This window comes from Phascolarctos cinereus, unplaced genomic scaffold (genome assembly GCF_003287225.1).
Source record: "Phascolarctos cinereus isolate Bilbo 61053 unplaced genomic scaffold, phaCin_HiC Scaffold_726;HRSCAF=1367, whole genome shotgun sequence".
NCBI classification, from domain to species: Eukaryota; Metazoa; Chordata; class Mammalia; order Diprotodontia; family Phascolarctidae; genus Phascolarctos; species Phascolarctos cinereus.
Genome location: NW_027556098.1, coordinates 232,646,976 through 232,674,198, shown reverse-complemented (window position 1 = coordinate 232,674,198; position 27,223 = coordinate 232,646,976). Strand labels below are relative to the sequence as shown.

General features: G+C 34.3%; 1 protein-coding gene across 1 annotated transcript in view; it reads left to right on the top strand.

Annotated features, from left to right (window-relative positions):
* PKP4 (plakophilin 4) overlaps positions 1-27,223 on the top strand; it is a 245,444-nt gene that overhangs the window by 149,434 nt on the left and 68,787 nt on the right. Inside the window, 2 exon segments of the mRNA XM_021004877.1 lie at positions 758-870; positions 11,262-11,296. Of these exon segments, the coding sequence (XP_020860536.1) occupies positions 758-870; positions 11,262-11,296 (148 nt within the window).

Genomic DNA, 27,223 nt, shown 5'->3' with positions numbered 1-27,223 from the left:
AAATTTTATTTCTTTTTCTGATGTCATAGAAATTGAGGGGAACAATATGGTTAGCCAGTTTATCTAGCTTTTTTAAAATAACAATTTAAAACACAACATCATGGCTTAAGTATTTACATTCCTTTACACTCTTCTCTTAGCATATTGTTGCACATGACCACATTTATGACAAAAATCGTGCTTCTTATACAGTAGAGAAAAACAGGGCAGTTCCAGAGACTAGAAAGAACAATTTTTTCCTAATATGTTGAAAAGCTTAAAGGATGTATAAGACATAATGAAGTGATTCTTTTCACTTTTAGAATGGGCAGCGACAATTGAAATGTGTTTTTAATTTAGTCCTGACATATAGTATAGCATCATTATAAACCACTGTCATTGAGAATGAAATACTGGTCAGGTTTTTGGATATCTGATACAAACATTTTGGAATAAGCTTTAAATAAATTTGTAATGTATTAGGGAACTGTAATGGAATTCAAGCTGAGTGGAACTGTCAGCAAAAAAATAAGAACAATTAATGATGAGGGCACCTTTGTTTACTATATATTTCTACCTAAACAATGTTTACTATGCCTAGCCCCTTAAAGTTTGAAAAGAGTAAAAAATTAGTTTCTTTTTTCTGCAATTTACAAGAAGAAAGCAAATTTTTACATATAGACAAAATTAACATCATAATGTTGATTTGTTATCTTATTCATTGTGGCATATATTCAATCCTAGACACCTCATGTGTGTTTATTTTCTTAAATTATAGGAGCTTCAGTTTCAACGACTCACCAGAGAGCTGGAAGTGGAGAGACAAATTGTTGCCAGTCAGTTAGAAAGATGTAGGCTTGGAGCAGAATCACCAAGCATTGCCAGCACAAGGTACAGATTTTGACAGCTTCATCTGCATGTATCCTAAAGTTAAATATTTTATTATTTTAGCATAAACATAAAAAATGTTATCATTATTATTTTTAATTTGCATTACTGCATTTGATGCTCAGTAATGCTCATTGCTGTCATAGTATTCTTGAAAAACTTGAATATTATTTGGGCTGCTCAAATCTAAATGAAGTAGTAAAACCTGTTACAATGTCTTCATGGACTTGACTTCTCGTATATAGATACAATAAATTAATTTTTCTTGTGATTAAATAGTAGGTTAAGTGAATAATTGATCCATCGTATTTGAAAGATATATTATTGGTTATTTGTATCCAGAGGTACTTCTTTTAAAAAGATAAGCTTTACTTGACATCACTTTTGAGAATTTAATAACCATTTATCAGTAACTTTTAATAAAGGTATACATCCTTCCTTTTTTTTTTCCACAGTTGTAAACAAATTACCTCATATATCAATTCTTCCACAAAAGTGTCCCTGTCTTAATCTCCTTCTGACACTTCCCCACCACCACCCCCAACTCTGTCCATCAAGTGATTTTTTTTTTCCTCCTTAGATTACTCTTTAACTTTTTGCCAGGCCTTTAGCTTTGTAATTAATTTCACTCTCCCTTGTAATGTAGTCATTTCTATATGTATGTTTCCTACATTTAAGTTATTAATTTCTTGAGAACAGGCTTGATTTCTAATTCATCTTTGTATATTGAACACGTAACATAGTTCCTTGCACAAATTAAGTTCTTAACTTTCTACGTGTGCACATGTCTATCTATGCACACATATAAATATTCCATTTGAGATATGGGAAAAGAAACAGGTAAAGACACATAGAAGAGAGAAAGCAGGAAAAGAAATGGAACCTAGAATATCCTAGCTTGGCTATAAGAAAGACTATATGAAGATGTCCAATGACTGTCTAGAGGGTGCAGAAGCATACTTTGGAGAGCCCCTCCCTTCTTTCAGTGCCCAGCTTCTACTGGGCACTACTTTGTGGCCAGGTATTGATTCCCACATTCTTACCTGAGCTAGCCCAAACTCTGCTTCATTCCAACTCGCAGGACCCCAGTTACTTTTCATAATAGCTATTAGTCAGGGAATACCTACCCTAACATTGCAACGCAAGGTTCATGAGTCCTGAAACTTTGCCTCTACCATTGGGCATTGTTGTCTCTCTGCAGTTGCACCCAGAGAACTTTGGGGGCTTGTTATCTGCTTTAAAGTTGAGCCCTCTTATATGTGTTTTCTGCCCTCATTACCATCTTGCCTTGCTTGGAATCTAGTCCAGAAACTGAGGGCCATTTTAGTTAAGGGATTTGTTTAATATACCATAGTTTCCATTTAGCATATATTTTGCATTTATGTTTATATGACTTATTTTCCCTAATTAAAACATAAACTCCTTGAGGCAATACACTGATTTTTGTCTTTGTATCCTTACTTCCTAGTATAGTACATGGCACATAACAGGCATTCAGTAAATGATTGTTGAATTGAACAGAAGGCCTTGAATACCTGAAAAATCAGTAATACATAGCTGACTTTTCAGGCATTATCAGATACTGCCTCAAAGCAAAATCCTGCTTTAATACTTCATTTTGGTATGAAAGTGACTTGCAGTTCTTGAAGATGACTGTTAACAGCCTAAGTTCTCTGAGGGCTTACCAAAGGTATTAAGGCTATGATTACAGCCCTTGGAGTGAACTCTATTTCCAAGAAACAGTCCAAGTTTGGAGAGGCCCATCCCCGAAAGTTAGCCATCAGATGATGAATTTCTCTGGTCACAACAATTCATGAAATCACTCTAGAAGGGTTGCAGTATGCCTAATAGGCATAGTGACACTTTTTAAGTTACAGATTCTTGAACTTTTGAAATTTAAGATGCTGTCATTCAAAATATATTAGTGTACTTAAGCTAATCTAAAGTTCCAACCCTGTATAAAATCCAAAATGCATTTGTAATTGCCGGTTGTTAAAAAATAAATAGTAGATTATATTATGTAGAAAGTAATTTCTGTTAAAATTCATGAGCATAAACTTCTGATTATCATTTATATAGAATCATTGAGCCTTTATGTGGAAAATGGGGAGCAAGATGGGGTTAGGATCCAATGGTTAGATGATCACTATAATGTCCCTTCCGATTCTTAGCAACCATCTAGCCTATCATGTACCTGAGCAGGAATCCCCTCCACATCACAACTGAGTAGAGTGAGAGAGAAATCATTGCCTTTGAAGCCAGCTTATTGATCTTTTTGGATAGCTCTGGATGGCAAAATACATCTAATCTTTTTTTTCCCCTGTGAAAACTTTTTTAAAACCTGGACATAGCATTTCTCCCTCCCCCAAGTTTTTTTTTCTCCATACTACATTTCCCCCGTTCCTTCCATTGATTCTTGGATGGTTTGAACTCAAGGCCCTTTACGATCCTCATTGCCCTATTCTGGACACTATGCATTATGAAAACTCATTCCTGTGAAAATTATTCATTCCCATCAGATTATTCATTTCTATATATTCCACAGTGGTTTGTTTCCAGGTCACCTTGAAACATGTGATCATCACACTTCTCTTTCGCCTTTTGCCTCCCTTCTTTTAATAATATAAACATATTGTGGATGAAGGAAAATATTTCTTGTACATTATCTTTTCTATCTACTTGGATATAAAAATGAGTCTTTAATGGTGTGACTTATTCATAGCATGTTGTTTCATAAATAATCTTAGACTGTTATGCTTTAGAAAAAGATCTAGTAATAGTATAGAAGTTCAGCACCAAAAGTATGGTTGTCAAACCATTCATTTGATTGTAAACATTTAGCAACAAACATTTTTTTTAAAAAAAGTATGGACATTTTAAAAGTGCAGATTTTGACTTGTGGGTCTTCTCTCTGGATTAGAAATACCCTAGGATGTCTCTGTTTGTAGGGGACTGAAAAGCTATGCAGACAAGAATATTAATTCACTTCAATTTTTTCAAGATAAATGTGTCATTAATCAACAGCAATAGAATGTGGTCTCTAACTTGCTATTTTACGTGTTGAATTAAATTTTAAGAAGAGAGTACATAGTTTTTAGATATTGAATCACTTTTTTATTTGATTTACTATTAAATTTAGATGTATTGTGTCTGTGTATGGGTGTTAATAGATAATATAAAGTTTACCACAGTTCAAAGAATCTTAGTATTATCTAGCTTTCTAATTTTGTAAAATTGTGAAAATTTCCAAGTAACTATAAAATGTCAACAACATTTATTAACAAAATGTAGTATGTACTATCCTAATCTTCTTTGGATCTCATTTCCATTTTTACTTTCTTACCTACCAACTAGCTCAATAAAAAATTATGTACTGTATATTTACCATATACTGCTTACACTTACGTGGCAGATTCATGAGCTGTTCAACTTTGAAGTGTGGGTAGTACAGGATACTTTGGTTCATCAAGTAATCCTTGGGTTTTTACTTTCTTCATGAGCTTTTTTTTTTCCATTTAGTTTTCAGCAAGCTTTGAGAAAGCTGACTGCCTCCCTAAGGACAATTTTTCTTCTCTATGGCCTTCAAGACAAATATATTTGAGAGCGATAGACTAGAGAATACTATGATAGTGAAGACAAGGAAGTTTTTTATTTGTGTCGTAGAGATATCCACCTGAACTCTATCATTTCTCCACCAACTGTCAGCCCCAGAACTAGAACCTGAAGGCAAGGAAACATGTTATACACCCTGGTACTTATTTCCTGTTAAATATTCCTTACTTTTGCAAAAGTTTCTTGTGAGTGGTGCTGTTGTTTGCACTCAGGAAGTTCCCTTTACTTTGAAGATACTATACCAAATAAATCTAGTTACTAAGTAGAAGAGTTAGTAATTATGCTTTACCTAAGTGTTGATATGAATCCTACTTCAGTCATTCAGGTGAAACCATTATTTTTACTGTGAATAGTATTATGCATATGTGTTATTGTATGTATGCAGATACCCATTTTTTTTTCATTTAAATTCTAATTCACCTTTGTAAAGATGTATATTTCAAGGAACTTTCCAGATACTGTTATTACATAGATGTTGCTATTGGTGACTTGGAAAAATCACCTTAGTTTTTATTTGATAATCAGAACAGTCAGTTCTGCTATATTTGTTTTGAAAATGGGAATTTGTTTCCAACATGAATTGATATATTAGGGAACATTTTGAGCATAACACGAATTTTGAGTTTGTTTTTGCATGATTTCTTCCTCAAGAAACAGTGAGAATGCAGAACTCTAAGCCCCACTTCAAAATAACTCACAAGCAGCCACACAAACTTCAGGTATTTGTCAAGTTACATATCTCCTGGTATAGTAGGAGCTGTGAGCAGAGAAGGGACCACTTCTCCCTGCCCTATCCCACCCCCAAGAGTCTTGGAGTTGCACTCTGTCCAACTGGTTAATGTGACCTGAGGCTTCAGAAAGAGACGTTATTTATTTAGTATTTATACATTTCTTAACCATTTAACATGTATAAAACTATACTACCATTCTCATTAGGTTCCTATCTTATTTAAATGTGTCACTCACAAAGTTCTTGAGTATTGTGCCACTAATCCCATTTTCCCCATAAGCTCTATTGTTTAGTTTGCATGATTTCATATAGTGCAGTGCTTTGGGGGAATGCATATGTCACATTATGGCGGTACTTTAATACATTCAGAAAAATTTGCTTCACAATTTATTTTCCTTGAAATAGTTATCTTTTGTCCTTCCTTCAATAAAATGTAAATCAAGGTGAGAGCACTAAGTATAACACGATGTATTATTTTTTTTCTGAGAACTTTAGAGAGTTTTATGTGCATTTCATTTGTCATAACATCTCAATGTAGTTAACTTCATTTAGTGTGAAGTGTAGTAGAAAGGGCATTAAAGTTGAAAAGTCAGTGATATTTCTTTTGCCTTCATTTTTCTCAACTAAAAATTGAGAAAATAATATTTATGCCATTTTCTTTGCCACATTATTATAATAAGAATTCTTTCTAAATCTTGCAGTGTTATGTATTTGTAAAATTTTATTTTGCGGTTGTAAAGAAACAAACCTATAAATGCTAAACAACCATGAACAGTATGCAATAAATGATAAGTTCCATATCTAATCTGTAATTAATCTTTACTGTTTAGAAACAATTCAATTAAAATTAAATTCAACTCATGTGCAAAGCACTCTTAGTTGCTAGGGATACAGAAATGATAAGATAATAGTCCTTTTCCTCAAGGAACTTATAATTTCATCAGAGGACAAGTCATATACTTAAATACAATTCAAGTTAGAGAAAAGTACATAGAGAGGTCAAACAGAAAGTTATTAGATATTGGTGAGAAAAGGATGTTTTCAAGCTGAGGTATTCCATAAGGCCTTTGAGTTAGTAGTACCTGGACTGAATCTTAAAGTAGTGCAAGGTTTTTGACCAGCAAAAATAGGAAGTTATTAAGTTTTGATGAGGCAAGAGAATAACATAGGGAACAGTTAAATATAAAAACACATGTTTATGTAGATCTTCTTGGTTGGAGGGGAAACAGATCTGTGATTTCATTGATATAAGAAATTCTTCATGAGGAGCTCATGAATGCATGAGTTAATTAATGCATTAATTAATGCATTCTGGTAAATATTTATCGACCCAGGTTTTCCTGATTTGAATATAGGCTTCTTTCCATCCACTGTGCCATGTTCATTCATCCTTCTTTCTCTCGTTCTACCTTCCTTCCTCCCTGTCTTCCGTTCTTATCTTCCCTTTTTATATATGTGTGTGTGTGTGTGTGTATTATATATGTATGTATGTGTGTATATACCTATATATATGTGAGTTAAATGGAGAAAAAAGATACTACATGTAGTTGAAATTACTCAGTCCTGGTGGGATGGGAATGGATAGAAGAAAAAAACATTGACATCAGTTATAATTTATTCCAAAATTTAAGTGCCATAAATCGGTTGCCCTAATTAAGGAACAATTAAAGCTTAAAAGTAACTGCAGTCAGCAAACATTTGGTATACTTACCAAATATAAAGGTATAACAGATAAAGGCAACACCAGTTTTGAAAATCAACTTGTTTTTAAAATCTTTCAGTTAAGGATGATCAACGATTATGAGCAGTATCATCTCAAAATGCATAGAGAAGCAGTAGGAAAACTTAGCAGGAGTTATAAAGAAGGAATTTGTGTATAGAGGACTCTAAATTGAAGAATAATAAAGACTTCCAAAGAGTTTTCCTGCAAATTCTTTCATCATTAAGGACAGCAGAGCCCGCCACACTTAGTGTATTACATCAGTCTTGCATGTGCTCCTAGAGGGCAGGAATAAATGGCAATGAAGGAACAAAGACACAAAAACATCCATATTAGACCTCCTGTACATAGATGAGATGGCAAGATTGAGTGCTGGAGGGAATAGTTGTGAGAACATTGAAAGACTAATTCACAAGTTATGTAAAGGGGAACTACCTAAGATTTTCGCTTTGTATACTTTGCCCTCTGCCTGTGATATGGTTCCCCCAGCTCCCATTCTGGTGCCATCTTCTCCTGATTGGTGACTAATCACATCTAGTTAGCCCTAGATCCACCAAACTGCACTCTATCTTCCTAACATGTTGTCATGATCCTTCTGATGCCTACCGGATATGCCACTCTCCTTCTTTGCCCAGGCTTTTCTGATTTGTTCTCCCAGGCTTGCCATCTTGTACTTCAGCCATCTTTCTTCCATGTTGCCATATGCATACTGTGTTCTCTCCCTATACTTTTCTAACCCTTTCCCTAGAAACATTAATCATGCCAACACTGTGATTCCTGGGAAGAGCATGTCATTCAATTGCCCTATGCCTCCACTTAACATAACTGTGACTTCTCAGAGCAAAATACCCATATCTAGCCACCACTCCCATATATATGTTTTGGCTTTCCTAATTAGAATAAGTAAACTTCTTGAGAACAGAAATGATCTTGTTTTTGTATTTGTGCCCCCAGTGCTTAGGACAATAGCAGGTAAATAGTAAGATCTTAATATTTTTTTAATTCATTCACTTACTCATCCTATGATTTATTGAAGGATATAGAGAATGCAAGATCTCATTGTGCTTTTTTTTTTAATGAAAAGTCTTTGATTTGATAGGAAAAAATGCCACCTTTAAATGTTGTTCTTCAACAAGGCATGTCTCAAGAATGTTTGGCATAGCCATTCACATAGGAAAAACCAAGTGTTTAAATAAGTTTATGGCTCAGTTTATGACATATAGTTGGATGGGGAAGCTATGACTTATAGTAGCTATATGTTTATTGGGGGCAGAGGGAGGGAGGAAGCAGAACAAAGGGATGACAAGTTGGACTTAATATTAAACAGGAGCTGGAAAGTAGACTGGAGTGACTCTAAGCTTTCATTAGAAACAGAGGCCTATCTTATGTTTATGGGACAGAGAATCTACAGATGAAGAATGGAAAAAACTTATTACACAGGGCAATGGAGAGGCACTTGGTGGTATGAACAAGCTGAAATATGTAACAAAATAGGAACTTCAAAGAATGATTAACAAAAGATAACATTAGAAAAATTATGTGATTGAAAAAAAGAAGACGGACTGATAACATGGCAGGGATGAAGGATAGATAGTGAGTAGACAGCCTGAGTGATCCACTGGTACCATTTTAATGTCAGAAATAAGCTAGTAAGGGAGAAAGCCTGTTGAATGGACCTCCTATGGAGAATATGGGAAAAAAAGTGATACAAGATAGGCATGGATGGTTTGTATTCCCCATAATTTGAGGTACCATCCAAATTGAGATCAGAAGTCCATTTGTGCGTATATGTGATTCTGAAAGCCTGAAGCCAGAGCATAGAGGACCTCCTTGATCAACAGAGTAATCTGTAGATAACTTTGGAACCATTTAAGGCTTTTGAGCAGGTAAATTGTGTCATTCTTGTGCATAAAGAGTATTACTCTGGGCATCATGTGAAAAATATGTAACGTAGAGACTACAAGCAAGCAAGTGACCTCTTTGTGGACAGACTTCAAACCAATCAGTTATCATTGTACAGTAGTTTGGTTTAGTTTTACTTGCTGGTTTTTCTCTTGCAAGTAAATGGCAAATAAATACTTGCAGTTGAAGGATCCCATTAGATTCCTTCCTTAATCAGAGTATTACTTTAACAGTTTTTGATGAGTTTCCTCACTATCATGTCATTATTTGCATAATTTTTGGCTAATTTATGATTCTTACCTAGATCTAAGGAAAATTAAGTTGACATATTTTTAAAAAGAAATGACATTGATTTATTAATTTGATAAATAATTATTAAGTGCCTATATTGTTCAAGGCATTGTATGAGAAATGTAATAAGGTAACACCGTTACCTTTATATTAACTTACGGTCTGGAATACAACACCCCCTCTGAAAATGTACAAGAATGAGTTAGACAGTAGGGTTCATATTGATATATAAAACTAAAAAGTTAGATTAGAATGTAATCATGGAGGGCCTCAAACATTAAATTTTCTTTTGGTTACTATGAGGAACTTGTGAAGAATTTTAAACAAGAGAGTGATATGATCACAGTGCTTTAGGAAGATTAATCTGTTAACACAGCATCATAGAGTGGGGAACTGGATATTTTAAAATCTGAAGCAGTAGTCTTAATGGAAAACATGAGTTGATTCTCTTTGGCCCCAAAAGCTTTCCTAAATTTACTGTGAAAATTAACAGAAACTATATGCCATAATATTTTGAGGGCTCAGGAACTTCCTAGAGAGTATTTCATTAAATTTCATACAAGTTCAAACTCCAAAGCTAATCTACACTTTGATGTTATTCCCATGTGATTCAGAACGTTAATATTCCTAGGCAGTTTGATTTTAGATAATATTCTGATGGTGACATGAAATATGTATATTTTGATAAGAACATAATTGTGCAGCGTCAACTCAGTGCTTTTTTTAAAAAAGTAGTAGAATAAAGTGACAAAAATAGATTTAAGAGCATCTGAAATTTCATGTGAAGACTTGTTTTTTTCTCACCAGGTGGAGCTATAAAAATTTTATATTTCTACACTTAGAAAGCCATGGTAGGAAAGCAAATCTGTCATGACTGATATCTTACTAAGTATTCATTTTTCTTTGCACCATCAGCCTCCCCATTGCCCCTTGAAGATACTAAGAGTTTCTTATATAAAGGCTCAAAGAAATTTAAAAGATTATTAGCATTGGGCTTATTCACTCTATTCATTTCAAATTGACCAACCTTGCTTTCATTTCAAGATGTTAGAATAGAGGTGATAATGAAAAACTATTAAAGCTCAGAAGATTCTTGAAAATATTTCTACTTCTGACTTGGCTATGGTTTTGTTAACATCCTGATTACTTAGAGAAAAAAATTCAAAATCACATAATTCAAAGTCAAGACAAGATTCCAGATTTTTGGACCCTCTCTCTGGCATCCTTTCTTAACGTACTACATGAGTATGACTGCTTATCATAAGGAAGGACCTTAGAAATCATCTGGTCCAATTTCTTTTGTAAATGATGAAACTGAGATCCAGAGAAGTTCAGTGACTTGCCCACAGTCACAGGGGTGAGTAGAGAGAAATTACGAACCTAGGTTTGTGTGCAGTAGGCTGTACTACTATTTTTGCTTTCCTCCCATGAGGGAAAAATAATATCCACAGTCATTATTTATATATTTTATAGCTAACATGGTTATATATCATCAGTTTTCTCAATTTTCATCCAAAGTTGAAATCACCCATCAATAATTTCCTAATTAAGTTGAAGAAAATGTATAATTACCTATACTGATTATTTTAATGTCCTGTTGATCTAGTTTTATAGTTAATATACGCAGTTTATTTGACATTTTCCTGTTCAGTTCCATATTTAATGTAAATGTTTACTTTTCTATCAGATCTAGTAAATAGCTTTTTTTTAAATTAGGTTTCTTAAATGTTACCTTTTACTTTTTTAATACTCTTTAAGGACATTTATTTGTAATTTTTATGTTGCAGATTTATTATTAAAACTGTCACAAGAAGCATTATAGAATATCATTGATAGCTTAATCTTTTGTTTCTATAAATATATCTTATGTTATTCTACTTAATAGCTTTATTCAACAAGGATCTGACATCATTTTATAATTTGTTTTTAATTTTTCAATTCAGATACTAATTATTACAAAAATGAGGCTGGGTTAAATTGTACAGTCTAGTAAGTTATGATATTAGAATGATTGACTTATTAGATAAGTGAACTTCTTTAGTCTTTCACAATTGCATATTAAATTTTTTATTTTTAAATCTAAAGTTAAGCTGTGATAAAGCAAATAAATGTTTCCCTTTTTTCTTTTTTTTCCTCCAGCTCAACTGAAAAGTCGTTTCCTTGGAGATCAGCAGGTACAGTCTTTTATGTGAAAAAGAGTTTCTTATACTTTATACAAAAAAAGCAGTTTATTTTCATTGTACTCTCATAATTTGCAGCCTTTTTTTTCCAAAGTAAATTGAACATATACTTTAATAGTAAAAATATTGAGCTTTTTCAAGCCTCTTGAAAGAGATGGACCTTGTCCATACTTAAAGATATATTACACAGTTTTTTGTTTTTAGGCAATTGGAGTTAAGTGACTTGCCCAGGGTCACACAGCTAGTAAGTGTCAAGTGTTTGGTCTGAGGTCAGATTTGAATTCAGGTCTTCCTGACTTCAGAGACGGTACTCTATCCACTGCACCACCTAGCTGCCCCCATGTTATATGTTATTGATAAGGATAGTTAGATATCACATGTTTTAATAAGTTCATTCCTTGCTATCTGGAGATTTTATTTTCAGTTTGTTTTTTTAAACTGAGCCTTTGCAGCCTTGTGCTGTAGAACTCCAATGATGAACTTCTTCCTATGCGTGTAAGAATCTGCTCTGCACCTGATAATGTCAGAGCTCCCTGGGGGCACCTGAAGAGGGAGTGACCCCTTTGCTCACATTGCCAATCTGGCAAAGGCAGTTCTTGAACCAAGATTTTCTTATTGGTGAGCCAGCTCTCTATCTACTGTGGTGTGCTACCTCTCATTTTCCACGATCTTTGTTTTAGAATTTACTTTTTGTCCAGATATAAAATAGCTTTATAAACATTTCTCCATTTATTAGAGTTTTGAATGTATATATATATACACACACACATATATATGTATACACACACACACACACACACACACACACACACACACACATATAGTGCCTTTTTTTTCCCTGTAGTCACACCTTCAAGTTATCAAAGGAAGGATACACTTTTAATTTTGGTTAAACAGATAAGAATACGTAATACTTAATATCAAATGCAATTTAATTCCAGTACTTTAGACTTTTACTATTAGTCTCATTCAGTCATCATATCAATTGAAATCAGTAAGTGTACTAGGCACTATGAAGAATACACAGAATATCATGATCCCTGCCTCAATAATTTGTCTGTGAGGTGATTGAAATTGAATGACAGTTAAATGTGTCATAATGTAGTATATGATTATAGCCAATTATAATTACATAGCCAATATTTGCTATATTCAGTCAGTCATTTCCCTTTGTGCCAGGCAGAAAGATAGTGCATCGGGCCATAGTGATTAGGAAGATTTAAAGAAGCTGTTCTCCAGAGTTCACTTATCTTTCCTCCATCGTTTAGAACATCTCTGTCCTCACTCATCCTTTTATCCCCTTTTAAGCTCAAGAGACTGAGGGAGGTCCTTTTACCTCGCCAGAACTTATTCCTTTTTATGACCTTGATCCCTTCATCTTATTTTTCCTCTGGGACATTCTTCTACTCTTCATTCCTTCTCCTGGTTGCTTGTCTTCAGTGTCTTTACTCCCTCCTGACTCTCCTTCTTCCTCCAAGGATTTGTAAATCTCCCCAAATGTTTTTTTTTTTTTAAAGAATATTGTCTCTGGAATCTGAAGGTTTTGATTTAAGTCATAACTCAAACTAGCTATGTGACCTTGGGAAGTCATTTAACCTGTCTTGGACTTAGTTTCGTCACCTATAAAAGGCAGTTGGATTTGATCTCTTCCAATTCTAAATTAGTGAACAAGATAGTCTTCCCCTCCTCCTCCCATCATATTTGAGAAATTGATTTTTGGAACCCTGGTTTATAACTTTATGTATACTCCTGTTAAATTTCATCTTAATCAATTCACATGAGAGACCTTGTCGAATACTCTGCTTCATTCCAGTTATACTGTGTCTCTGGCATTCTCCTAATGTACCAGTCTAGTTACATGGTCACAGAAGGAAATGAAATTAATCTGTCATGACTTTTACCTTTTAGTGTTCACTGCTTCCTTTGCTAAGTGCTAAGAAACCATCCCTAAATAAAATATCTTAGAATTTTACCAGGAATAAAAGTCAGACTCACTGGTCTATAATTTGCAGACTCTGTCTAGGTTTTGGTTGCTTTTTTTTTTTAATTGGGATGACCTTGTCTTTTCCCTGGCCCTTGAGCACTTCTTCTCTTCTCCAAGATCTTAAAGGATTCACCAGTAGTGAGTGGTTCCAAAGTCATCAGCCAGTTCTTTCTAGAATCTATGCTGAGGTACAACCAAACCTGGTGATTTGAATTCAATAATGAGAGCCAAATACTGCCTATTTATTTTCTTACATATCATTCCCTGATAACCTTTTTTTTCCTATCCTACCCACTCAACTTTGGAAGAAAAAGCAGAAGCAAAGAAACAAGTAATTTTAGTCTTTTTCACTGTGATTTCCCAAGGTATAGTTTTAGAGGGAAAAAAAACCCTATTTTTGTGTCCTTAATTTTAGCCAATTCTAGCCCTTGGTACCATGACCCAATTTTTCTAGGACATGCCACTCATTTGCATTCTTCTTTTAGGATCATAGATTTGAAGCCTTCTAGTGCTCTCCCTTCATTTTAGAAACAACAAAACTGAAACCTAGAGAAAACTCAGGTTTTCCTGACTCCGTGATTCGCTGTCTACCTACTTTGTCATGCTGCTTCTTTATTTATAAAACTAGACAAACTAAAATTATTTTGGTGACAAAAAAAATTAAAGCTCATGTTCACCAAATGTCTTACTATTAAATTTTAATAGTTATAATCATCATATATTTCTATTGTGTGTACTTGCTAGATAGCTAAAATATACGGACATACAGTTTCCTTTCTCTGCTTCACCACCTTCCAGCCTAAATCCAGATAAATACCAAGTTTAAAGATTGAAAGAATAATCCAAATCAATCTTTCATTTTTCTTCCTTCCATAGTAATTTTTGATATAGAAAAATATATGTGTATATAGAAATATATATATATATGTAATAAGTCATGAACTTAAATGAAAATATTTTATGCCTCACTAGACTTGTATAGGATTTATAAGAAATATAAGTATGTTTTGCCAGATGCTCATAAGTAGAATATTATTATCAAGTCATGTATTGAAAATTCTTATTGAGAAGTTTGGTACAAGTTTCATCATAGGTTGGTATTCTATTTGAGAACTGAGAAATTGAGAGACCTAGATTTTATCAAAGTATCTCAATCTAAAGGTTTTTTTCTTCTTCCTATTTATAATTAGCTGCTTTTAATGAATTACTACTTTGCAAAGGTAACTGTATGTGTGTATACATATAATACGCATATATATTTAAGTCTGTGTATATTCACACATGCGTGCATACATACATACATACAGACAGACATACCTGAAGGGAATAGCAAACCAGTCCAGTATCTTTGCCAGCAAAACTCCCAGTGGGGTCATGAGGAGTCGGACCCAGCTGAAACAACTGAATAACAACATACACACGCGTACACTCACACATGTATGTGGGTATGTATGTATATCACATTTGTGAAAGTTTTGTGAGGGTTTTTGAAGACTTTGTGTGGTTATATTAGATAGCTGAACCTGATCATCATATGGCTAGTATTCATGTAGCACTTGCTATGTGCCAGACACAGCACTAAATGCTTTACAAATAAATTGAGGCAAACAGAGGTTAAGTGACTTGCGCAGAGTAGCACAGCTAGGACTTGTCTGAGAGTAAATTTGAACTCAGACCTTACTGAATCTAGGCTCAGTGTTCTGTCCACTGTGCCATTAGCCGCCTTATCTGTAAATAATCTAAAACTTCACTGAATCAGTTATCTCATTTAATGTGAATATTTCCTCCAGCAATGTAGATTTTAACATATCCGTGCCTGCTCATCCTAACCAACTGTTGCTCAAGTTCTCTTAATGTAATTACTATATTCCACTCAGTATCTCTGGATGACTTCCTCACATTCTCTTGATGTTACCTGGCTACACATTGGTATACTTCATTGAGCAGGCAGGCTGCCCATCAGTTAACTCAAACTTTCTCATTATTCTTCTTGTGTAATTTATTATTTGTGATGTGTTAGAAGCTCATTCACATCCTCCATACCCCCATGCCCCAAATTTGGGTGATCCTCAACTTTAATTCTTCAGCAACTCTAGTATTCAGTGGCTAGAAGCCTTACAATATTACCTGAAGAATATCAGTGTTAAGATAGATGGCTCTTTGTTTCAAAGAGAAGCTTTATATTATCGAAAGAACTTTGCAACTGGTCATAGGATTTTAGATTTTAGATCTAAAAGGGACCTTTAAATCCAACCTCTCACTTCACAGACAAGGAAACTAAGATATGGAGACATTAAATGCTGAAAGGCAGCCCAACCCTCTCTCATCCTCTTATAGTCATTACCTACCTTATTGTCTGTTTTCCAATGTAAGTCCAAGATATATATCCTAATGCAAAAGTTGTGTAGGTTGTCTATCCACATGGTTTTTCCTTTTTGGAGAGTTGGACCAAACTTTTATGAATGATTAAATATTTTATATGTGAGATTTTATATAATACATATATCTTATTTTAATATATTTAATAATATTTTATATATAACTGCATTGTTCTGGGACTTGATGTAATCAGTCAAATTTATTGTGCTAAGTAAGCAGTAGGGATACAAATACAAATAAAAACAAATATAGTCTCATCCCTTGAGGAGTTTCTTATCAAATGGAGGAAGACAACACACAAAAGGAAGCTGGGGGCTGGGGGTAATATGGAGACAGTTCCAGACACAAGGGCATGATATCAAGTTCTAAAGAAGTCCAAAAGCTATTTGCCTGGTATAAAAAGTGGAGAAAAACTGGGCTGAGCTCTACCTTAAACAGAGGCCCAGCAGCCCATGGCCCTACCCTGCAGTCAGAGAGGCAGAAGGTACTGATGAAATATAAATACTAGCCAGATACAATCTTGTAGGATAATGACAATCAGCACAATGTCACTGGCAGATAGGAACATCTAGAAACCCACAACATCTATCAGTAATTAATCCCTCTTTTGATCTATGGTGGACCACTGCATAATAGTCATGGACATGTTTAGCAAGCACATATCTTGAGAATCAATCCATTAACACCCTCAAAATTGTGTTATCCTCAGGCATATAGGACTGAGATCCATTTTGTAATTCATGGGTTGGTGTGTCCAACAAGTTCATCACCAAGTGGCCTGTCTACTATCAGAATAGCCTTCTAACTATGGAGGTGACTCCATGCTGTACTGCAGCATCATAACAAGTCATCTGTAAAATGGAAGTAATAATACGTATATACCGATCTCAAAGGTTGTGAGACTCAAATAGAAGTTTTTAATCATTAGAGTAGCATGTAAATGTCAGTTATTATTTAAGATAATATAGTTTAAAAACAGATAAGATGTTGCTATTTTTATCCCCTGGCTTCCTTCAAGACTCAGCTCAGAATCCTACTTTCCATCTGATGTTACCTTCAGTTTTACGCTCTGTATATCTTGTATGTACATAGTCGTTTGCATGTTGTCTTCTTCATTAGTGTAAACACCATGCACACAATTTTTTTTTTGCTTGAATACAGACAGCTCTTTGTCTCAAAAATGTGCAACAGGTAGGACAAATACTTTATAGACTCAGAATTATGTGACTTTAAGTCCTTTGCACTTGAACATACTTTATTTCTCAGTCACTGTGTCACTTTAATTTTTTTCAACTATATTCACTAATTCAATCTTTTCTGAATTAGCTTACAATTTGAGGGTCAACATCTTTCTTTTAAAACCCTAGCTAATGTTGGAGTGGGACAAAATCAGGAAGGTTAAGGCATAGCAAAAGGGGGGGAGGTGGAATGGCGTAGTGGAAGGTCTTCTTGACCTGGAGTCTGGACAGAACTGGGTTTGATTACTGGTTGCTAACCCTTATAGCCATGTGATCCTAAGCAAGTCCCAGTCTCAGTTTTCTTTTTTTTTTTTCTCAGAAAATGTAATACTATTTTGTTTTCATATTATGTCAATTTACAAATATCTCTCCACTCACCCATCCAGAGACCTGTCTTTTATTGGCACCAAATTTGAAAAGGAAAAAAAACTTAGCAAAATTTACCATCACATGTATCAGCCAAGTTGGACAGTATATTTAATGCTCCCCTCCCATAGTCCCTTTCCTCTGCAATTTATACATCAATCATTATAGGCCTTTATATTAGCAAAATTGTCCATCACATCCCCTTTTAAGATTTTTATTTTTTTGTTATAAACTTAACTTGTTTAAACATAAACATCTCATATACAAAGAATAAAAAAAATAAGAAAACATGAATCTATAAGATGTAGCTTTTTAAGGTATATGTTAAATTTAACATGACAATATCAATACTAATACCTTCCCTGTCTTTGACTCCTATCTTTTGTATATTTAAAAAGTTTTTCTCCCTTGGCACTCTTTTCTTCTCCCACTTCTCCCCCGTCACTCTTCCATATCTTCCTCCTCTCCACGTATTGATTGTCTGAAGATGCATGTCTGAGTTTCCTGTCTTTTCAAGGTACTAACTGCTTTGGTTAAATAGGAGTATAAATGTAATACTTAAACTGTCTCAGTCACTTGAATGTAATCTTTCTGTCTTCAGGCGTATTAATCCAGGAATGCACATTCAGTTTATTATAATATACTTGGGCTTCATGAGATGATGGCACACAAAGCTAAGTGCTTTTTTTAAGCTGTGGAGAGGCCCTTTAATGATAAGACAATACTGTCTGTTATTGCCCATTGGTGATTAGTAAATTAGTAGGTAATGCCTGCATTTATCTCTCATTTCCCAACTTAATGATATGTCTCTTTGTATAATAATGTTGATATTAACTATGTCATCTTAAAAAAGATCTTTTTTAGCTCAGAAATTCTCTAATCAGAGTTTGTTAGTGTATCAGTATGGTATTCATTAAGCCTGGCAAAATTTTCGTTATTCACCAGTTCCCAGAAGTTTAGCCACAACACAGTGGAAGGAGCATAAACCTTTACTCAACAATAGCATCAGGGATAAGATGGCAGTAATAAGAAAGTTATGACTTGCTCTTCTGCTCAGTTATAAGTGAATTCCTCAATTGTTTCTTTATAATTCTATTAAATGAATTCATGTTAAACAAAGGACAGTACTGTACCTAGAATCACAGTTTCTGTTGACTTTTTTTTGTTTTCAACATTCACTTTTATAAGATTTTGAATTTTAAATTTTCTCCCCCTTCTTCCCGTCCTCCCTCCCCAAGAGGACATGCGATCTGATATTGACCAAACGTGTACAATCATATTAAACATATTTCCACATTAGTTGTGTTGTAAAGAAGAATTAGAACCAAAGGGGAAAAAAACATAAGAAAGAAAAAAAAAAAAAAAAAAGGCAAGAGGAGTGGAGAGTGTGCTTTGATCTGCATTCAGACTCCATAGTTCTTTTCTGGATGTGGATAGCATTTTCCATGAATTTTGGAATTGTCTTAGATCACTGCATTGCTGAGAAGAGCTAAGTCTATCATAGTTGGTCATTGTACAATGTTGCTGTTCGTGTGTACAATGTTTTCCTGGTTCTGCTCACTTCGCTCAGCATCAGTTCATGTAAGTCTTTCCAGGTTTTTCTGAAGTCCACCTACTCATCATTTCTTATAGAACAATAGTATTCCATTACATTCATATACCCCACTTTGTTCAGTTCATATACCACAACTTGTTCAGTGTTAACTTTTAAATAGTGCTATAAATCCTTGATCCATATATATGGATAAATGTTAATACTTTGTTTTAATAATATTGCTTCCAAGAGTAAAGTATATCCTGAGTTCATCACCATGAAAATATTCATTTGATAAACACATTGGAATATGACAAATGATATTACTATTTGTATAAGAATTACAATCCATTTTACAATGACATTTCATTATGTCTGTAAAATATCGGTATTTAATGACTTGTAGAAAAGAAATTTGTATACTGTAAATAGTTATCTTTCAAAATTGAAGTAACTAGATAGGTTATTAGTAACCTTCAAATAAGATATTATCTATAAAATGCTTAGCAGAGTACCTGGCACATAGTAGGTACTTAGTAAATATTTGTTCTACCCACACATGCTCCTTCACCCCCCCACCCCACTTCACTCCATTGTTTTTGGAAGCATGCAGAGCTCCTAAATAACAAATCAGAATGGAATAAGAAAGAAATTAATTGTATTATCCCTTGCAGGTTTATGATCACCTGGCTTTGACTTGCAGATGGGGTAGATAAGTGCAAAATAAAATAGAAATTAGTTCTATCTGCCTTGATGTTGTTTTATATAATTGTCTTCCCTTCCCAAAGATAGTGCCGTTAAGTCTGAACTGTTTGTTAGTTAGCAGCAAAGTTATCAATACTGGAACATTTGAGCATTTCCCAGTAGTCACACACTGCTATACATGAAGTAAAGACCACACATTTCTATATATGACTTTGGAAACAATGTAACACGGCAATGCATGTGGAAATTTCTTTACTGATTTCCCTGGGCTCAAGTTTCCGTGGTGATTTTGTATACAGTATAGCCCTTCGTCTTTATCTTATACTGCATAAACAGATAGATGTATGCAGATTTAGAAACATTATTATAATTTTGAATTATTTAGTGAGGCTTTGGCTATCTCGTCAATAGCATTTTCTCACTTTTATATATTTTTGAGTAATCCTTCCAAAAGAAATCATAATGCTCATTCTCTTCACATTTATTCTGCCTTTTATCATCTGCTATTTTTTTGTAGATTTTATGCTTATTTCTTTCATATTCCATTTTTATTAAAGAGAAGCCTTCTCCTTTTTGTACATACCTACTTCTTTAAATATGGCTCAAGCTTAGAAGAAACTCATGATGACTGAAAAATATTTCTGGTAGTTCTTTCTTAATTGAGCACAAATTTTATTAAACCTCACAGTGTAGTGCCAAATTTATGTTCTTGCTCAAATATTTTTCTGATAGGCAAGTTGAAAAATTGAAATATCCCAAAGTAAATATGATTAAAATTATATATTTCAAATGTGCCCCAAAATATCCTAAAATACCACATTATTCCTCAGTATAATTTGTCAAGGACCAGTGTTCACATAATCTGACATTTTCTCATCCTGATTATAAAAATGTATTTCATGTATTGATGATATGCCGTTTCAAAATTCTTATCATGAACTTTTAATATTGCAATCAGTCATGTAATTTTGAACCCCTTTCTCTGTGTTCTCCATTCCTCTTTTAGGGCCTGAACAAATGACAGACTTAATAGTCTCTTAGCTCAACTTCAGTAATTTTCTGTGCCTTTCAGTGGGAGGAACACCAACTCTCTTTAAAAGATAGCTATCCCAAAATGACATGCAAAATTAATCAGTTATAAAATTTGCCATATTAGAACAAATTTCCGCATAGCAGAAATTGGGGAATGGAATTTTCCCATTTGATGAGGAAAGGTTGTTGGTTTGTTCCCTTCCTGTCTTTATTTCTTTCCTCCAACTCCTTCCCTCTAATCCCCTTCCTGTCTCCCCCACCTGCTTCCCCTTTCTCCAAATGCATGTGCATGCATTCACATATAGACAATGTGCAAGAATTTGAACACACGTAATACTAGTGCTGTACTGAAGAGAGTTTAATCATTAATTCAGAAGGCAGTTAAGGATTTTGCAGTCATCACTGAGAGTGTCATTACTGTATTGGATTATAGACATAGAAGATAAAGGAAATTTGATTGACTCTGAACAAACACTAGAATTTCCTGAAAGTTGCTTCTCTAGCTTCCCCAAATTCTCATTTGCATAAAAGTATAAAATGTACTTAAAATTGTTAAGGTGTTTAGGCTTTCAGTTATTTTGATCCTGGATAAAAGATCAGTTATTGCATTTGTATTCAGCTTTTGTCCTGAATGTTGTTTTACATTATCATTTACATTTTAAAGATGTTAAAAGTAGAAATCATCAATAGAAATGATACAGTACTATTTATCACTTTGTGTGTGTGTGTGAGTGAACTGTGTTGGTGTTTTTAATATAGGTTAGGAATACATAGTCATCCATTGTTCACCTTGTGCTTGCTCTTTTTAAGGTGGTTTATCAGTATGTTTCCTAGAAATAAGTTCTGTTAAGATTTAAAATGACAGAGTAGTTTGTCAGCTAATCAGAGGTGTAGGGCACTTTGTTATATGAAAGGAGTATTGGGGGGGTCATTCTTGGTTTTCCAGCATATGTCTATCCCCTTTTCATGTATATGTGGATATACATATATATTAATATGTGAATGTTTGTGATAATAAAGAAAATATGGCAGTATACGTGAACAGTAATAGCTTCTGGTTTCCATAGTAATTTTGTTTTTTCAGATTCTGACACAATGTACCACCTGGTTTTCTCAGTCTAAAAACATTTATCAGTTTAAAATGAAAGAATAAGTGTGCATGTATAACTACCATCTATATAGCAGACCAAATTTTAAATTGGATTTAAAACTTCATCAGTTTTTCTTTTTTAAAAAAACATTCTACTTTTTTGTTATGAAATTAGGTTCTATTATGATAGTAATAATTAGCATTCTTATTTTGGGTATTATTCATTACTGCTGTTTCAACATTATTTACAAGTCAAAATAATATAGAGCTTATCCACATGTCCAATTTGGTGCTATCTTCTCTGCATTTATGCTTCAATGCAAGACAGTTCCAGTTCCCTCGGAAACTCTTTGTCAGAAACTTGGCATTTATTCAGACAGAAGTCTTTCAGAAAATCATTCAGGAATTGCTATATAATGATGATTGAAGAATGAAAATATATAGAGGAAGCATGCAAAAAAATAGGGTCACATTCTAGTTCTGTCAGCCTGACAGAAATTGAGATTCAGCCAGCACCACATAAACTACACAAAAATAGTAATCTTTATTGAAATTTCATACTGTAGGATTTAGGACTGTTGCTATCAGTTCTATGACTTATTATATGTTAAATAAGTAGGCAAGGAACCCTCCAAAAATGATATAAGAAATTTTAACAAAGCATCCTGGACCCAAGTAAACAAAAGTTTAGAATGGAGTTCCCTAATACAAACTCAGGGTTTAGAATACAGAAGTCCTCTTATCAGCCTAGTAGGTATGAAAATTAGGCTTTCTACCTGCAGAACATTGAGTTGATAGACTAGCATTGCCAGTTATAGCAATTGCAAGTTACTGTGCTAAAAATAGCAGAACATTTTATGATGCACGTAAGGAATTCAGAAAATCATGTGGATACTTATATGAATTGATGCAGAATTAAATAAACAAAACCAGGAAGAATGACTGCAACAGTATAGTATTTGTGATAATGGGGGGGGGGAGGTAGTACTAAATTGAATCCTTACTGTTAGATTCAAAGAATCTGAAAACTCATAGTTTTCTATGTCAAGGATTACAGTATAATCAGGGGATACAAACTAATCTTAATATTCAACTATAGCAAGTTAGCAAAATAAATTTGCAGCTAAAATATTATGTAAATGATTTTTGGATCAGTCATATCTCTGTACCTCTTCCATTAATGTAGTTAATTGAGATATCACTGCAGCATTGACTTTAATGAGATATTTGCACTATTGACAGAAGCATTAAACTTTTTTCCAATTAAAGACTATGTTTTCTCTTGACAGGCAGTTTAATCGAACTTTTTGCCCCATTCTCTTTTTGTAGAATTTGTCATATTTTTACCACTGCTGAAGTTGTGGTTAAGGCCTGTAAATTCATCTTATCAAAAACCGTGTTATTTCACCATTATATTATAGAGATAATTGCCGCTCTCAAGAAGCTTACAATTTTGAGAAGACAAAATTATAAGCATAGTTGATAATAGATACCCATAAATACAAAGTAATATAACATTCTGTGGGGGAAAGATGCAGTTTTCATGAATTATTCAGAATTTATGTCCACTTTTTAGGGTTTAGGGAAAGGCCACTGAACTGAAAATCAGTCATTTGTTAGAAAGAAGAGATAGGATAGCCCTGTTCAAAGTTAGGAGAGGGAAATATTAAGTGGGTAAAGATTTGCATTTTGGCCTGGCTTTTTGGTTGAATGATGAAAGTAATTGTCCGCACAATTTTCACCTTTATGACTTTCTCCCTAACTAGATTGCAAGCAGGAAAGGCGGGAATCATTGAGGATTTATGATTTGCAAGTGAATACAAGTAGAGAGTTATTTTAGGACTGTAAATAGGGAGTCAGAAAATTATTTTAGCACCAACATATATTGGGCAAATTAAATGAAAGAAATGTTTATCATTGAAATTATCAAGGAGCTTATGGTATGTTATTTGTTTGTTTGTTTGTTTTTTGGTGAGGCAGTTGGGGTTAAGTGACTTGCCCAGAGTCACACAGCTGGAGAGTGTTATATATCTGAGGCTAGATTTGAACTCAGGTCCTCATGACTCCAAGGCCGGTGCTGTATCCATTGTGCCACCTACCTGCCCCAAGGAGTGGTAAAAGAGGAATTAGATGAAAATTTTGGTGGTAGTAGAGAAAACAGTATAGATTTACATTATAAGGATTTTTAAATGCCATGATTTTCAGTTGCTTGCATTTATGATTCCAAATTAATGAGCAAGTATTAATTAAATCTGGCATCTAGGTGGCACAGTGGATAGAACACTGAGCCTGGAGTCAGGAAGACTCATCTTCCTAAGTACAAATCTAGCTTCAGAACACTAAAAGTCACTTAACTCTGCCTCAATTAAGTATTTATTTTGTCTCTCCTGGTGCAATGTCTTTGAACTTAGGGTCTATTTGATGATAAATACATACATACATACACACACACACACACACACACACACACACACACACACACACACGCACGCACGCATACAGAATTTTTTTTAATGGAGTTGGGGGTGGGGAGCGCACCAGGTAATATCTAATGGCAAAGTGTTATTTCAGCTAAGTTTTGAATGCAGTTAGGGCTCATAAGACAAGCAGGTGAGGAAGGAATGTTCCTGGCACTGGGGACAACATGTACAAAGCTGTGTAAACTGGAAATGAGATTTTGTATGTCAGAACCAGCAATAAGATCAGTTTGGCTAAACTATAGAATGCATAAAGAGGATTAATGTATTAAAGACTCTAGAGCTAGATATTTAGCCAGGAAAGATAGGTTGGAACTAAGCTGGAAAGGGTTTTAAATGCCAGGGGAGTTTGTATTACCTAGAGGTAATAGGGAACCATTTTAGTTTTTTAAGGAGGGGAGGGGCATAGACTGGACTTTGCTTTAGAAAGATCTGTTTGTCATCTGTGTAGAGGACAATAGAAACTTAAACCTGGGAAGCCAGTTTGGAGGCTATCATGGTAGTCTTGGGAAGTGGGGAGGGTTGTAAGAAGGGTAACAGTCTAAGCTAAAGTGATAGCCTGTGAGTGGAAAGGAGTGGATATAAGAAATAATTGTTGAAATAGAATTGAAAAGATACGGTGCCAAATGACTGGTTTTATTAGATGAGGGAGGAGGAGAAATAAATCTGGGATAAATCTGATTTTGCTAGCCTAACTGACTGGGAGGCTGGTGGTACCCTTAACAGAAATGGGAAAGCTTGGAAGAAGAAGGGTAGATTTTAGGGAAAAGATGATGAGTTCTACTTTGGATATATTGAATTTAATATGGCAATGGGACTTCTGATATGAAATGTCCAATATTTTGTGGTATGGGACTGGAAATCAAGAAAGACTCTAGAGCTAGATATTTAGAGAGCTATGTGTTTAGGGATGATAATTGACCCATATGTGCTGATGAGGTCACCAAAAAAGAATGCAAAGCAAGAAGAGAAGGGGAACCTAGACGGATATTTGGGATATGCCCACAGTTAGAGGAATATGGATGATTCCACAAAGGTGATTCAAAAGGAGCAGGCAAGCAGGTAAGGAAAGCATCAAGAGCAGTGGTACAAATCAGAGAAGAGAGAGTATCCAAAAAATCAAGAATTGGGAAATGGAGGAGATTTTGTTATTGTTTACTTGGAGAATAGGTTTGTGCTGTTAAATTAAGGCTGTGGTCAGTTAAAAATTTACAATGGACATTGAGATGTTTGGAATGAGAAGGTAATTAAAATTAAACTTTTATTCATATGATAGAATAGACTGACTGATAGAATTAGAAGATAGATAAGGAAATGCATTTTAACAGTATTTGCGACTTTGAGTACTAGATACAGAGTTCTTTAATTTTAACCTGATAGTTATTGCCCTCTCCGAAGTTAGCAATGATTTCTTAATTTCTTAATGATCCTTTCTCAGTCCTAATCCTTCTCACCCTATTTTAGACGTTTGACACTGCTGACTGCTGTCTCTTCCTAGATACTTTTTCCTTTGAGTTTTCATGACACTCTTCTCTCCTGATTAACCCATCTGGCTGACTCATCTTCTCAGACTCCTTTGCTGGCTTTTCATTCCCATTGTACTCCCAGCTGTGAGTGTTCCTGAAGATTCTGTCCTAGGCTGTGTTCTCATCTTCCTCTATACTTTTTTGTTTTTGAGTCATCTCATCAGCTTCTGTTGGTTTAACTGTCCTCTTTATGCAGATGATTCCCAGATTTATATATCCAGCCCTAGACTCTTCTCCGAGTTTCAGTCTTATTAATCGTATCAAACTCTGTGTCTCAGGATCTCCTCAAGCTCAGTATGTCCAAAACAGAATTCATTATGTTTCCAAGTAACATGATTAGATCTTGCTGGTTGATGCTCCATATCATAAGACAGCCAATGCAAAGGCAGGAGATAGATTGCCAAATGTGAGGAACAGAGAAAAGGCCAGCTTATCTGGACCACACAGTGCAGAGGACAAAGAGAGATGAGCCTGAAGAGATCACCTGAGGCCAGTTGGTGAAGGGCTTCAGAAGCCAAACTGAGGAGTTTATATTTTATCCTGGAAGCCATTGGAGTTTATTGAATAGAGAACTGATCTGATTAGATCTCATTGGCTTTAAGAAAATCGTTTTGACAGATGCATGCAGGATGGATTGGAATGGTGGTAAGAGATTTAAGACAGGGAAACCAACTAGGAAACTGTTAAAAAGTATCTATGTTAGAAGTGATGATGGCTTGAACTAAGGTAATAACTATGTGAGTAGAGAGAAGAGTCAGATATGAGAAATGTAGAGGTAGAAATATTAAACTTTGGCCACTACTGGTGAAGAACAGTAAGGATCCAGAAGAACAGAAAGAAGATTTGAAGGATGTACAGAACCTTTAACTGAAATAAGAAAATTTGTAATGATCAACCATGATTCCAGAGACCCAATGAAAAAAATTATCAATTTCTGACTGATACAAAATGAGAAACACATTTTTGCACATGGCCAGCATCAGAATTTGTTTTGCTTAGTTATGTTTATATGATATAAGGGTTTATCTGCTTCTTTCTTTTTTTAGTAGGTGAGAAAGGTGGGAGGGAAAAAAATAAATGCTTGATAATTGGTGGGAACCTTTTTTAAATAATGCAAACTCCTTGTGAGTAACTCATAACATTGCTTAATAAATGCATATTGATTCATTTTTAAGTATGCATGAGAGTAGTTATAAAGGAGCATAAAAAGACAAGTCGTTGACTTAGAAGAGATTATCCTCTAGCATAGTGTTATGAGCTGCATGTAACTTAAAAGTTAATGGACATGAAGAATCTTTTTTTTAAGTTATTTTAGGTGGCTATTAGTTACACTAATTGATGTAACCTTCCTGAAAAAGTTGGGCTTTGAGGAATTTTTCAGTAACGGAACAGAGTTGCTTAGTAGATGGCAAGGGATTTTTACATTGTTAGCTAATTTTTGGCAATTAGTCTGGAAGGACATGAAATTTGACAATTTTGTTGCAGAATATTCTGGAACTCATATAACTACGACTAACTGTTTAGTTCCATATATAATAGTTTAAATAGTTATAGATAAGATTAAGCAAATTATATGTATTGAGTTAAATG